General features: G+C 38.8%; 2 protein-coding genes across 2 annotated transcripts; one reads left to right on the top strand and one right to left on the bottom strand.

The window, feature by feature from the left end:
- Positions 1 to 1,035: 1,035 nt before the first annotated feature.
- On the bottom strand, positions 1,036 to 3,210 carry cfap126 (cilia and flagella associated protein 126). The gene is made up of 5 exons (XM_059527668.1): positions 3,033 to 3,210; positions 2,868 to 2,930; positions 2,299 to 2,376; positions 1,992 to 2,189; positions 1,036 to 1,905 (listed from the first exon to the last, which is right to left on the bottom strand). Exons 1-5 carry the CDS (start codon positions 3,057 to 3,059, stop codon positions 1,624 to 1,626), a joined length of 648 nt encoding a protein of 215 aa, XP_059383651.1. The 5' UTR covers positions 3,060 to 3,210; the 3' UTR covers positions 1,036 to 1,623.
- A 116-nt stretch (positions 3,211 to 3,326) lies between these two features.
- ccnq (cyclin Q) lies at positions 3,327 to 13,305 on the top strand. Its single transcript, XM_059527667.1, has 5 exons — positions 3,327 to 3,613; positions 3,724 to 3,907; positions 3,989 to 4,121; positions 10,829 to 11,047; positions 12,478 to 13,305. Exons 1-5 carry the CDS (start codon positions 3,496 to 3,498, stop codon positions 12,565 to 12,567), a joined length of 744 nt encoding a protein of 247 aa, XP_059383650.1. The 5' UTR covers positions 3,327 to 3,495; the 3' UTR covers positions 12,568 to 13,305.
- The last annotated feature ends 1,988 nt before the right edge of the window (positions 13,306 to 15,293 follow it).

Genomic DNA, 15,293 nt, shown 5'->3' with positions numbered 1-15,293 from the left:
GTTTTTCTTGTTATTTTGAAATGAAAATTGCATTGCACATTATATTAGCAGGTCAACTGACATTTTTCACTTCTACAAAGCAAACTACAGAACATTAAGAAAAAGATAATATAATTTACTGTAAATGATAGTCTGAAGGTGCTCAGTGAGAATTCACCCCATCATGTGACATGGTGCATATCTCACTGTAAGAACAACATATTTCAAATCATTTCAAAGAGGCTGTTTAAATTATTTATTCTGATTTAGGTACACAGTTCTTAGTGTGACAGACTCATAAGATGAAACAAAACATGGTGTTTTACTTCATGCCTTTGTAATAAAACTACAAAAAGTGTAACTTTTTGTAAATAATTCAAGATCGTATTCTGAGATGCACGTGGCAGATAAATCCATTTCATCCTAGCATATTTGCAAGACCCTTGAAGGGGTTAATATTTAAATATTTAAACAGTTAAATATTAACTGTTTTAGATGAGAAATATTCAGAAAAAAGTGGTAAGATTTTAAAGATTGTGGTTATTTTTTGTCATGTCATTTTTAGTCAAACACTGTTGATTTGAATGTGTATTATTTTTGCTATGATGATTGTTGGTAATATAAATATACATAACAGAGACTCTGAAACTGCGTTTCCACCTGTCTGAGTTACATTGAAGTTTGCCACAGATATTACTACTGATCAGTTATCTTGTGAATAAACACATTGACAATATTGTACCATTGTGATTTGACCATGCAGCTATTTATTGTACGTTTATCAAAAGAGAATGGAAAAATGTTTTAACAAGGGCCTTAATCTTTAGAACCCATGATGACTGACTTAGAGGGACTCTTAAAGGTATAGTTCACCCAAAAATGTCAATTCTGTCATCATTTACCCTTACGTCACCCCAAACCTGCATGATTTTCTTTCTTCTGCAAAACACGAAAGCAGATATTTTAAAGAATGGTAGCTGCACAGATTCAGAGACTACTGACTTCCATTGTTTAATTAAGACACTTCTCAAAATATCTTATGCTCCAACAGAAAAAGAAAGTCAGGTTTGAATCGACATAAGGTTGAGTGATGACAGAATTTTGGTGTTTGGGTGAACTAACCCTTCAAGTTCACCTTCGGTTCCCCAAGCATTCAGAGTCTGCTCACTAAATCACTCATTGGCTTCCAAGCACCAAAAACATAAACCGAATACTAGTGAATGAAGCTGATGTTGTTTCCTAGGGGGCTATTGTATTATTGAGGAAATAAACAAAAACTACTTAAATCTCTTGCAATGTTTTTTTTGTGTATTTTTTAAAATACAGATATCAAGGTACTCTGATGTATATTTTCTGGCAATACTTGACTCCTCATTCAGTATTTCATTTAAGCAGATTCCATTACAAGAACCATTTAGTAAAACTAATCAGCTTTAGCTTCATTGAAACAATTCAGTTAATGTGTTCTCACACAAGTACTCTCAAACGGAGAGCACACTTATAAATAAATAAATATAAACACAAAAATTATAATATCTATAAAGTAAAAGTGTTTTGTCAAAGAAGTGTTAGGCTTACGTAAAGCCATTTTTAATGGAACAACTTTTAAAACTACCCATGCAGGGGATCTGATTATAAATGGTGTTATTTCTGCTGAGATGCTGGTCTGCTGTTCTGGGTTGGTGGTCTTGCCTCAGCTTGGCTCTCTTGAGTGGCTGGTCTGGATGGAGCCTGTTGGCTGTGGTGACTTCCTGGTCTAGACTGGGTTTGGTTTTCAAGGTTTACTGGGTTAGACTGAGCTTTCTGGCTTGTTGGTCTAGACTGGTCTTGGCTGTGATGTGATTTGGGCCTCTCTGGCTCATCTCGGTCTGGGTCACTCACTGGCATTTTTGACTCTTCTGCAAGCTGGTCCACATTTAAGTTTTCCTATAAGCATATTGTTTAGTCAGAATTATTAAAAGCAATGTAATACAACATCATAGCATCAAAAGTAGGAAATATTAAATACACACCACATTGTTAATAGTTCTGTTTGTACCCTGGCTGCCATCAGGGGCCTCGTAAGTCTGGTTTGTGGCAAATTTCATCTGTCCCCAGGTCCTGAGGCGATCCTGGCCTTTTCGTGAACGGGCAGTGGGGTTTATGGAAGTAGGAGGGATATAACGAGGTAAATCCCATGTGCCTTGGAATGCTGGCCATGCACTTCCACTCTAATAATGAAATCATTTATAAATAGTAAAATGAAACTGCAGCTAAACGTTTTAAGCCTGGTAATTACATTTAAATTTCATGCAAGTCATGCAAATCATCAAAACATACCTTTGTTCTGACTCCAGGTAGAAGGTGGCCCCGGTCTGTGGCTATAAATGTAGTGTGTCCTTCTGCTGCTGATGGTCTCTTGAGGAACAAAAAGTAAATAGACCAAACACAAGTATTTATAATATGAGCTAGGCAATTATTCTCTCCACCCAGTGCAATTTGTATAACTACGTCATTTAAAAGAAAAGGACTCGAAGTAAACATTTATATTGTTTGCACATTCCTTTGTGCCCTGTTTGACTTTAGAGCATGCTTCTGCTTGGCATGGTGCACTGTTTGTGTAACGGAAATGCCCAGTAACAGTAAAGTATACACTACAGTTAAAAGGTTTGGTTGTAAGATTGTTTTTGAAAGAAATAATAAAAAAATATATATTAAGCAAGGATGTTTAAATTAGTCAAAAGTGACGGTAAAGATGATGTTACAAAGGATTTGTTTTCTATGAATAAAGAATTTCTATTTCAAATAAACGCTGTTCTTTTGCAACATTTCTGTAAACGATTAAATTGACATGTATTCTAGCTAAAAAGGCTTTTTTCAACGAGACTGACTGTGTTAAGTAACGTTACCTCTTTGAAATGTTTTGAGATGGTCCAATTCTGGAGCTTTTGCGACTTAAAGGCACTTTCATACTGCAGAAAACATAATAAATGTATTAAATACGTCAAGGTTATTAAATTATACAACAATAATAATAATAAAATATCATAGTAGAATAGTTACAATTCAAGCACCTGGTTTGCAGAGTAACTAGTCGACATCTTTCCGCCCGAGTGTGTTGGCAGTGGTCTCCTAGCAACCACTCAACATTATGACGTTACTTTCAAGTTAGTAGTTCACTTTTTCATATTCTTCAACTCTTTAAAATTCTCACTTGTCAAAGTGACTATTTGTAAGTGACAACTCATATATTATTTGGTATATGATAGTTATATGAAAAAAATAATGATTTCGCTTTCAGCGCTCAGTTGCGTCTTCCCGTACGTGGGGGGCGCTAGAGATCACTGAGCTCTACGTTACACGCTAAACGATCCGCTGAAGGAAAGTCACAAGCTCTCTGCACATCGTTGTGTTTGTACAAACAACTTATACAAATGGAGGAGTTGTACAGTTTGTTGTTAAAAATTGCATGCGAACAGGAAGTATATATTGAATAACACGCTTTGAAATTGTAACCATTTTGCTGCAAGCCGTAAAATGAGCACGCAGGCGTCCGCATCTGGATCCGTCAATGAAGCGAGAGGCAGAAGAAGTGCTCAAGATGTGGAAGACTCCAAAAAACACTTCAGAGTCTGTCGGTTTATCATCGAGACTGGTATTTGCCGTTTTCCTGAAATGTTTAAAGATGCTTTAATCTCTGTAACGGTCGAAATAGTAACTTAACTTCGTGATCCCATGTGCATCCCATATTTTCCTCATTTGTAGGAGTGAAGTTAGGCATGAGATCTGTGCCCATGGCCACAGCATGTGTGCTGTATCACAGGTTCTTCCAGTCTGCCAGTCTCCGGGTCTATGAGCCTTACCTAGTGGCCATGTCTGCCATTTACCTCGCAGGCAAAGTAGAAGAGCAGCATCTCAGGACAAGAGATATCATCAACGTCTGTCACAGGTATGAGAGAGGATATTTAGTCACAGTTTAGCTCTCAGAGTTCATGCGTAGTAGGTAGTTTCCTCTTTTTCTTTGGTCCAGGTATTTTCACCCAGAGAGTAAACCGATGGAACTGGATTGGAAGTTTTGGGAGCTGAGGGACAGTGTAGTACAATGTGAACTCCTCATCCTTCGACAGCTTAACTTCCAAGTGTCTTTTGAGCATCCACATAAGGTAACGTATGCAATAATTGCCTTGTTCTCAAGGTGTTATAAGAAGTAATTGAGAGTGAGGAGTTGTCGTCATAGTACAGAGCCCCTCCCCTCGATATCACAGTCTCCGCCATGTTGGCAGGATCCCGGCGGCAAAACATGATTGTTTACATGTGTTGTTAACTCTGTAGTAGAATAGATTTTTTTGCAATTCCGCACTGTTTTACCATGCATGGAAGTCACAGCTGCATTAAAAAACTGTTCCAATACCTCACATGATACATATGGAAAACATAGGATCAATGGAATACAGTTTTTTATGTTACACCAAGTGCAAAACAGCTGTATTTGGAGTTTAAAAGCCACAAGTCTTTGGAAAGTTACGAGGCTTTCTGCTGTGGCTGGGTGCAGGACAAGCCTCCAGGTGGTGAAAACAGCGTTGTACTGCCCAAAGTAAGTTTATTCACATGCGTTTTAGTGTGTTGTAATTACATTGCATTTAGCAGACGCTTCTTGACCAAAATGACAAAGTAACTTAAATAACTGCGACTGTTTCGTAAATCAGAATCAGAATCAGAATGAGCTTTATTGCCAGGTATGTTCACACATACGAGGAATTTGTTTTCGTGACAGAGCTCCGCAGTGCAACATAACAGCGACAGAACAAAAAACACAATAAGGAATAAAAAATACAAAAAAATACAAATAGGTGGCTAAGGATTGACAATATACAAATTGACAATGTATGGCAGGTATATTAAAAAGAGCATTTATGTATGTACATGTATATTATGTGGAAAAATTGTAACTGTACGCTAAGTATGTGTGTTTGGATAAATAAGTGTATGTGTATATAAATATAAATATAAGTAGTATAGTGTGTTCCATGTATGTACATGTATATTATGTGCAAAAGATTTACGTGTACGCTAAGTATGTGTGTTGGATAAAAAGTGTAGTGTATATAAATATAAATAGTGTAGTGTGTCCCACAGTTATTATCAGCTGTTCATAAGATGGATTGCCTGAGGGAAGAAACTGTTCCTGTGTCTGGTCGTTCTGGTGCTCAGTGCTCTGTAGCGTCGACCAGATGGCAACAGTTCAAAGAGGGAGTGTGCTGGATGTGAGGGGTCCAGAGTGATTTTAACAGCCCTTTTGCTCACTCTGGATAAGTACAGTTCTTGAATAGATGGGAGGGTTGTACCGATAATTCGCTCAGCAGTCCGGACTACCCTCTGTAGTCTTCTGAGGTCCGATTTAGAAGCTGAGCTGAACCAGACAGTTACTGAAGTGCAGAGGATGGATTCGATGATGGTGGAGTAGAACTGTTTCAGCAGATCCTGTGGCAGGTTAAACTTCCTCAGCTGGCGAAGGAAGTACAACCTCTGCTGGGCCTTTTTCACAATGGAGTCAATGTGAATGTCCCACTTCAGGTCCTGAGAGATAGTGGTGCCCAGGAACCTGAATGACTCCACTGCAGTCACAGTGCTGTTCATGATGGTGAGTGGGGGGAGTGCAGGGGGGTTTCTCCTGAAGTCCACGATCATCTCCACTGTTTTGAGCGTGTTAAGCTCCAGGTTGTTGAGACTGCACCAGACAGCCAGCTCTTTAACCTCCTGTCTGTAAGCAGACTCGTCACCGTCCTGAATGAGGCCGATGAGTGTGGTGTCATCTGCAAACTTCAGGAGCTTGACAGAGGGGTCCTTAGATGTGCAGTCATTAGTGTACAGGGAGAAGAGCAGTGGGGAGAGAACACAGCCCTGGGGAGCTCCGGTGCTGATTGTACGGGTGCTGGATGTGTATTTTCCCAGCCTCACTAGCTGCTGCCTGTCTGTCAGGAAGCTGTTGATCCACTGACAGACGGAGGTGGGCACGGAGAGCTGAGTTAGTTTGGGCAGGAGGAGGTTTGGGATGATCGTGTTGAAGGCAGAGCTGAAGTCCACAAACAGGATCCTCACATAGGTCCCCGGTCTGTCTAGGTGTTGCAGAACATAATGCAGTCCGATGTTTACTGCATCGTCCACAGACCTGTTTGCTCTGTAGGCAAACTGAAGAGGATCCAGCAAGGGTCCAGTGATGTCCTTCAGGTGGGCCAGCACCAGTTTTTCAAATGACTTCATGACTACAGACGTTAGAGCCACAGGCCTGTAGTCATTTAGTCCTGTAATTTTGGATTTCTTTGGGATGGGGATGATGGTGGAGCGTTTGAAGCATGAAGGGACTTCGCACAGCTCCAGCGATCTGTTGAAGATCTTTGTGAAGATGGGGGCCAGCTGGTCAGCACAGGATTTCAGACAGGCTGGTGTAACACAATCTGGGCCTGGTGCTTTTTTCCTTTTCTGCTTCCTGAAGACCTGGCGCACCGCATCCTCGCTGATCTGTATTGCAGGTGTGGGGGAGAGGGGGGATGCAGGAGGTGTGAATGGTGAGAGCGCTTGATTGGAGAGGTGTTCAGGGTGGGTTGCAGGAGTTGTGAGTGGTGTGAACAGTTGTTTGGAGAGGCATTCAGGGTTGGTTGCAGGAGTTGTGAATGGTGAGAGCGGTTGATTGGAGAGGTGATCAGGATGGGTTGCAGGAGCTGTGAATGGTGTGAACGGTTGTTTGGAGAGGCATTCAGGGTTGGTTGCAGGAGCTGTGAATGGTGTGAACGTTTGTTTGGAGAGGCATTCAGGGTTGGTTGCAGGAGTTGTTATTGGTGTGAACGGTTGTGTGGAGAGGTGTTCAGGGCAGGTGATGGGTGTTCTTTCAAACCTGCAGTAAAACTCGTTCAGATCGTCTGCCAGTCGTTGATTTTCCACAGTGCTGGGGGGTGGTGTCTTGTAATTGGTGATCTTCTTTAGGCTTTTCCACACTGATGCGGAGTCGTTCGAAGTGAACTGAGTCCTTATTTTTTTAGAATAATTCCTCTTTGCCACTTTGATCTCATTTTCCAGTGTGTATTTAGCCTGTTTATACAAGACATTGTCCCCCTTCACGTAAGCATCTTCTTTGGCCTGACGGAGCTGTCTGAGTTTTGCAGTGAACCACGGTTTGTCATTGTTGTAATTTAGTTGAGTCTTGGTAGGAATACACATATCCTCACAGAAACTGATATATGATGTTACGGTCTCTGTGAGTTCATCCAGATCGGTGGTAGCAGCTTCAAAAACACTCCAATCAGTGAGGTCAAAACAAGATGGTAAATCCTGCTCTGCTTCATTAGTCCATCTTTTTACAGTCCTTAATACAGGTTTAGCTGATTTTAGTTTCTGCCTGTAGGTCGGTATAAGATGAACCAGAAGGTGATCAGAATGTCCCAAAGCTGCTCGTGGAACAGAGTGAAATGCATCCTTTATTGTTGTGTAACAGTGATCCAATATATTACTGTCTCTTGTGGGACAAGTAACATGCTGTCTGTATTTTGGCAGTTCACGGGAGAGATTGGCTTTATTAAAGTCCCCAAGAATGATTAAAACAGAGTCTGGGTGTTGTTGTTCTGTCTCTGTGATCTGCTCAGCGAGTTTCTGTAAAGCTGAGCTCACGTGCGCTTGAGGAGGGATGTAAACACTAACCAGAATGAACGAATGAAACTCCCGCGGCGAATAGAACGGCTTGCAGTTAATGAAGAGCGTTTCGAGATTTGAGCAGCACGTCTTCTTTAACACAGTTACATCTGTACACCACCGTTCATTGATGTAAAAGCATGTCCCGCCGCCGCGCGATTTCCCCGTTGATTCTGCGTCGCGATCCGCTCTAAACAGCTGAAAGTCCGGCAGATGGAGCGCGCTGTCCGGTATGGTGTCATTCAGCCAAGTTTCCGTGAAACACAGAGCAGCAGAGTGGGAGAAATCTTTATTTGTCCGAGAGAGCAGAAGCAGTTCGTCCGTTTTGTTGGGTAGAGAGCGGAGATTTGCCAGATGGATGCTAGGCAACGGCGTTCGAAATCCGCGTTTTCTGAGTCTCACGAGCGCTCCCGCTCGCTTTCCCCGCCTGCGCGTCCTCTTGAAGCGTGTGATCAGGGCAGCCGCTCCGCCTACAAGAATGTCCAGCAAAACATCAGAATAGTCGAAAACCGGTGAAATATCGGGAGATGTGTGTTGCCGAATATCCAGCAATTCGTCCCTGGTGAAACTGATTGCAGGAATATAACTAAAGACAGGACAAACTAACAAAAACACAAAAACAACTGCAGAGCACGTCACGGAGGCAGCCATCCTGTATCGGCGCCACGCAGAGTGCTAAACACTAGATTGTAACGAGATGTTCAATGTACACAAACGTTGCCAACATGTTTTGATGTAGGCTAAAGCTGTGTAAGTTTAGGTATTTAGTTGTAATTTGATTTTAGCCCAATGACACATACTGTACCAGGTTTTAGTGTTGGGTGCTGGGGGCTGCAAAGTGGACAAACCAGTTCTGGGTTAGCTAGGGTAGTTAAATGTGTGATTGCAAGATGTAAATGTCCTGGTTAGATTAAAGCCATTAACAGCGTGAATGCAAGGTGATTTACACTGTAAATAAGATAATTCACAATGTACATATGTGTGCATGGAGGTAAATGGTCCAGGTCTCTGTGCCATTCCGCTGCAGGGAGCTCTCGTATTGGTCGATATGTTGGATGCCTGAGAGCGTCTCCAAATACCGCTGTTTTGCGCTTGGTGTGAGCTTATTCCTGTAAGGTCCCTTTACTTTCACCTTATCTTTTTGCATTGCATTGCTTAACTATCTTCCTTCTCTTTCTTGTTCGTATTCGTAGATCCGTCTCTGTTCCGCCGACATAATAAATCCGAAAAAATTAAAGAGCTCTGAAGTGTTTAGTCGCGCCTCTGTGAAGTTCTGAAGGCGTTGCCTCTGGCAACCAATAGCGTATCCTACCATCATGGCCGACAGGCTCAGACCCCGCCCAAATCAACCCAAATCGGCACGTGACTCCTCACTCTCAATATACACTTTCAGTCAAGTTTTTCAACCGTAAGATTTGTAATGTTTTTTAAAGAATTCTCTTCTGCTCACCAAACCTACATTTATTTGATAAAAATACAGCAAAAGAAGTAATATTCTTTATTAGTATTTGGTAGTATTAGTATTTTAACTATTTAAAATATTTGTGTGATCAATAGTGGTGGGCGATACTGCAAAATTTGGTATCAATCCGATACCAAATACATATAGGTTCATATATTACATATATAGCCGATACCAATACCAATACGATACTTTTTACTTAAAAAATAAATAATAATAATAATAATTTTTGTGTAGGGGAGTGCAGTAGGTCTATGTCATTATTTCTGAGGTGAATGAATGATAAAATATTTAGGCAATATTTTTTATTAATGTATTGAAGTCCACAAAATTATTAGTTATTAGGCACTGTAGAATGAATTCTTTACAGCCTATTAAAATAAAATAAAGAATAAAAAAAATCTCTCCCTTTTTTCTGGTTTTAAAAGCAAATGAAATAGTGCACACAATTATTACTGAAGAACAAACAAAGAACAAATATACCTGTGCAATTACATTCCCTGAGCCCCCCTTCTGAATGTGCTATCAGCTTCGCTAACTCTGTTTGCTGCTCCTCGGTGTGTTGTGTCAGTGAGTCACGTGACGACACAACAACGAATCACAGCAGAGCAGCAGGAGGGGGAGGAGTAGCAAAGTGGGCCTGGATGTGAAAGCAGCGTTTGTTCAGGATTGTAGAGGTAGAAGACACGAGCAAAGTATAAAGAACGTAGATGAGAGATATTTAAATTAACATATCGATTCAATTACAATTGTATCGATCCGATACCAATACCAGTGTTGGCATCGATACTATCGATATTTAGATCGATCCGCCCACCCCTAGTGATCAAAGCTAATCTTTGAGCACCATTACTCCAGTCACATGATCCTTCAGAAATCATTCTAATATGCTGATTTGCTGTTCAGATATCATTATTATTATTGATGTCAATATTTAAGTTGAGTAAATTTCTTCAGCATTCTTTGATGAATAGAAAGATCCAAAGATCAGCATTTATCTGAAATAAAAAGCTAATTTATTAAAAAATGTATCACCTGAATGTATTTTAGAATTTTTGTCTAGTGTACATATGAAAGGTCTTTTATAACCTTTTGTTAATTGTATACCTTGTATAATTTATTCAGAGATCGCCATGAAAATAGCCTTGATGCTGGCATGGTGTTAAAAGGTGAATGAATAAATAAATAAATGAATAATGTTACAAAAGGTTTCTATTTCAGATAAATGCTGTTCTCCTGAACTTTTTATTCATCAAAGACACCTGAAAAATTCTATTCAACTGTTTTAAACAACAATAATAATAATAATAATAATGATAAATGTTTTTTTGAGCAGCAAATCAGAATATAAGAATGATTTCTGGACTATCATATGTCTGGAGTAATGAGGCTGAAAAAAATTCAGCTTTGAAATCACAGGAATAAATTACAATTTAAAATATTTTCAAATAGAAAGCAGTTATTTTAAATAATAAATAGTGTTTACTAAAGTGTTTAAATAGTATTGTGTCCACCTCCATCCCCAGACATGAGCTTCTGTAAAGCAGGGTTATTATCATAAACTCAAAACTATTAAAATATTTTTTGTCAATCAGTGGAATTATAGATGAAATAAAATAAAATTGAAATATTAGATTAAAAAAAGGCAAAAAAAATAAAATAAATAATAATAAACACTATGTAGTAACTTCTCCATCTAACAAACTTGATTTTGCTTTGTCCCAGTACGTGCTGCAATACCTGCTGTCTGTGAAGAGTCTATTGAATCGCCATGCCTGGTCTCGAACCCCCATCGCAGAGACGGCCCTGGCTGTATTAAAAGACAGTTACCATGGCTCTGTGTGTGTCCGTCATAAGCCTCAACACCTAGCCCTCACCTCCCTCTATCTTGCTCTCCAGACATATGGAGTGCAGCTCCCCAGAGGAGAACTGGAGTGGTGGCAGGTAGGAGGTTTCTTTTTTCTTTTCAATTTCATGTGGAGAAAAACATAAAATGTCCAGGCAGCATTTGTGTCATGCTGTGTTTGCATTGAGTCACCGAGACTGAACGTTGACTAGTTTGAGTCTCACTGGTGCCAGAGCCGGATCAAGCATCAATAGAGCCACAATTGCAGTAACCTTTAGAGTGCAGGAAGTAGTTCCCATGGCAATAAGGGCACCTAACGGCTACTGGCTGGTCTGAGAGGAATAGCATTGTCTTCCACACAAGTTGTGTTCCCTTGGTGACATCCTAAAGTTATATTTACAAAGAATCTAAACATTTCAAAGTTTCTTAAAACCACTCGCTTAGCTTCAGTTTCCTAGAATTCTGTCAAGTGCCATCACTAGAATTCAATAGATTTAGTCTTCCGTTTTCTGACATATTTAGCCTTAAGACTATGATTCATTTTTCTAGTCATTTGTTGAAGCTTTTTAGAACAGAGCATCTGACTCTCGTGTGAAGGGATCAGCCTCCGTTTTGTTTTCTGGTTATTGTAGTGGCTGTATCTGACATATGGCAAAACAATGGTGTGGAAAATCTATTCAGATCATTTTGAGGCAGTGTCTGCAATTGGTTGTACATCACAAAAGAAGAGAGTACTTTTCTTGTTTCGTCTAGACTTTGTTTCCAAATGGGGTGTTAAAAACCTGTGCAATATTATGCTAATCAATATATTAATGGTCAGAGTGCTTTTATACATGGCACACAGGCATTTCTTTGTTCTATTTGTTAAAGCTATGTTTTCCATTTTATATTTCTAAAAAAGAACTTAATAAAAAGCTTAAACTTTTTAAATAATTGAGATAGGAAAGGATGTTTTCTGCGGTTGTATTCAAAAGAATATAACAACAGGTGTTATTTGATACATGTAGAGAGTTATTTTTTTTCTTTTTCTTCACAATATATTTTGATCTTGTAGGGTCATTGAAGGCAAATATGTGTGAAATATCCTCTCCAGACATCACCGTTGGCCGTTACTGTATAATTCATTATTGGTTATTATTAAATATAATAATCAGCACACTATCATAATTTCTATATCATATGGACATTCCGTCTGAGGCTGAAACTAGCAGAATTTAGGCTTTAACAAATATTTATGAATCTAGTTCAATGAATGTACCATTTTTCCTCATCTTTCTTTGTTGGGTTTCCTGTTTACAGTGACTTGTAAATGTATATTTCAGGTAAAAATGTATCCACAGCAAGTCCTCACAGAGGAAATTGAAAAAGGAAGTAGCTATTTTCTCTAGACTGTGAAAGTACACATCTACAAGAGACTAGACTCTATTATTAGTTGCCTCAGAACTAATATTTAGTTGTCTTCTCCAGTATAGCATGCAGATGGATGAACTCTGCGATCTGCATTGATGTTTTGCTTGTTTCCCTGCAGGTTGTTTGTGCAGACATCACCAAGGCTCAGATTGAGACCATCATGAGTGAATTACTGCAGCTCTATGACATGGAGGCCAAGTGTACCTGAGAGACAAAGAATGAAGCGGGTACTAAAACACTGACGCAGAAACCAACACCTTCAGCTGTATCTGTATCTGACGATCATCTTTACACGTGCATTGAACCCTCTTTCTCCTGATGTTGTGATGTAACCTAATGAGCTCTTCTTGTTAATTACATTACAGAAAATGAAGGTTTAGATATGCTCATCAAGAATGATGAGAGGAATTTAGATGTGGTAGCAGGCTTTGTAAGTGGCGCTATGAAAACCAGACTTTAGCCACACCTCATCAATCAAGTCCAAGCCACCGACCTACTTTCTTCTCCTACCTTGTGCTATTTTTCCCCCTAAAGAGGGAGAGAGAAATTACAAAAGAGATGGAATAGCTGGTTGAAGGAAGAATGAAACAAAAGAAAAGCCATCCTGTCCCCAGAGCTAAATTTTGAGGTAAACGCTAGATCTGAGCCATTTCTTTTATATTTTCTAATTTAATTACTCTCCTCCTCTCCCTACAGAACTTGTCCCGGTAGGCTTCTTTATGTAACTCCTTTAAGCAGTGTTTCTGTATACTGTAAAGCAAAGCACCACAGTTTCATTAGACACCAGACTTCTCTTTCAAACTTCAAAAACAACACTGTACTGATGTAAACTTTTGATATTTTCAGCTAAAGATGCACGTGAACTGACAGGTTCATTCTAAGTCTATATTTAAAAATGTAATTACGAATAAAAAAAATTTTTGCACTAATGCTTTTTGAAACAGAACCTGTAAATAGTCTTTCTTTGTAGTTTTTTATTTTCATCTGTTATGTTCTATGATCTATGTTGAAATTTCTGGATCTAGTTAGGTCAGGACATCGCTCTAGAGTGGATCTTAAGTTACTATGGCAACTGCTATTGTGGAGGGAGCCTTTGAAACATACAGATGTGAGACTTCATTATAGCACACCTGTCAAGCTCAGCACCTCAAATAATTGCAGCTGGGGAAATGTAGTAATTTAGTCATTATTTACCAAATCAGTCATTGCTAACATGTTAACCAGCTATTTCCCCTTTAGCTTTTGAATTGTTGACCGGTGACTGCAACTGCTGTTTTAAGAGATTTCTTTGCCATCGGATTTCAGTCATCTTGATCTTGAAAAAAACAACTAGGATTTAAAATCAGTATGATTTAGAAATAGTGTATTTAAATACTCTTAGAATATTAAAGCTGTGGTTTTGTTTGCATAACTTTAACCAAATTTATTATATTGTTAAATTTGTTAACATTTGGTATCATGCACTAACGATTTTATTGCATTTATTCATATTGATTAATGTTCATTTCTACAACTTATGTTTAATGTATAATAAAATATTATATAATAGTATATTTTTACATAGTTTTAACATATTTAACCTAGATTAATTAATGCTGTAAAAATCATTGTTTTTTTGTTAGGTCATGATACATAATGCATTAAGAAAATTATTTTACAATTCGCCCTATCGTTTATTCATCCATCCATTGATGCAGATGGATGAATTTCCTTTGCGGTTAGCAGTGTTATGGATTATATTTGGGAAAAATATCTGAACATTCCGGCTTCTCTCTCCCTCTCCTTGCCACACGCACACAGTTACGTACACACAAACACATACACATCTCTCAGCAGGCAGGCCCTAATGCTGGGCATCATGAATTATGGAGAGGGTACATGTGCAGCTGGATTCTCTTCCATCAATAAAACATCAGCATGGCCCTCACTATGGGATAGAGTGCTGGGAATAGGAAGGATGGGATTGATTGTGACTCTAACCTTACTCTCTTTGCCATCTCTCTTGGCTCTCTTCTTTCAATCTGTGTCCCCCATTCCTAGATATTGTCCTGTGTAAAAGCAAGCCTCTTTGTTGCATTCTTGGCGCGGCTTTTCTCTAATGTTGTTCATCTCGTAGTCTCTTTCTCTTTCCTGTCCTTTCTCCTTACTGCCTCGCATAACAGATCACTCCAAACTCTTTTCACCCATTCAAGGTTACTCTATTAAAAATCCTCTTTTCCATTTTCCTGTAATGGTACTGGATGTTTTTTTTCTTGATTCTTGAGCTTTTTTTAACACAGTCAAAACTGATTTGCAAAAAAAATTAAAATAAATACTGGAAATAAAACTAAACAATATTTAAAATTGAAACCCCAAATGAAAATTGTCATAATTTACTTGCCCTCATGTTGTTCAAAACCTCTATGACTTGCTGCTCATGTGAAATATGAAATTATTTATTTTAAATTTTAAGAATGTTGAAATGAGTCCAATTTTGTTGTTATTAGTCAATATTTTGATAACATTTTTATTATATGGTTAAATGCATTAACATTACCGAACACATTCAGCACAAGGCGCTAACAATTTAATAATTTATTAAAGAGGTGGTTTACTGTTTTATTTTCTAGGCTTGATTTTGTTTATCGGGTGCAGTCTAACGTGTTAATGCTTCATTTAAAGAAGAAGAAAAAGCATTGTTTTTCACATAAGTGACCTTTATTTCACACCTCTCTGTCCCTTCCATGTTTAACACTTCTCATAACTATGTGAAAATAAGTGTATAATTGTTACTGTTCATTGTTGGAGCTGAGCTGAATGAGAGCGAGAGAGATACAGAGCATGTGCAGAGCAGGGGGATGTGTTGAACACTATTAAGAACCGCTGCTTTAGAACATTGATTTTGCAACATATATGAATAGATTTTTGCTTGCACCTCTAGTTTTCTCTTCCTCT

The sequence above is a fragment of the Carassius carassius genome, chromosome 37, assembly GCF_963082965.1.
Source record: "Carassius carassius chromosome 37, fCarCar2.1, whole genome shotgun sequence".
Taxonomy (NCBI): Eukaryota; Metazoa; Chordata; class Actinopteri; order Cypriniformes; family Cyprinidae; genus Carassius; species Carassius carassius.
Note: the sequence above shows the minus strand (reverse complement) of the source record. Positions and strands in the feature narration are given on the sequence as shown.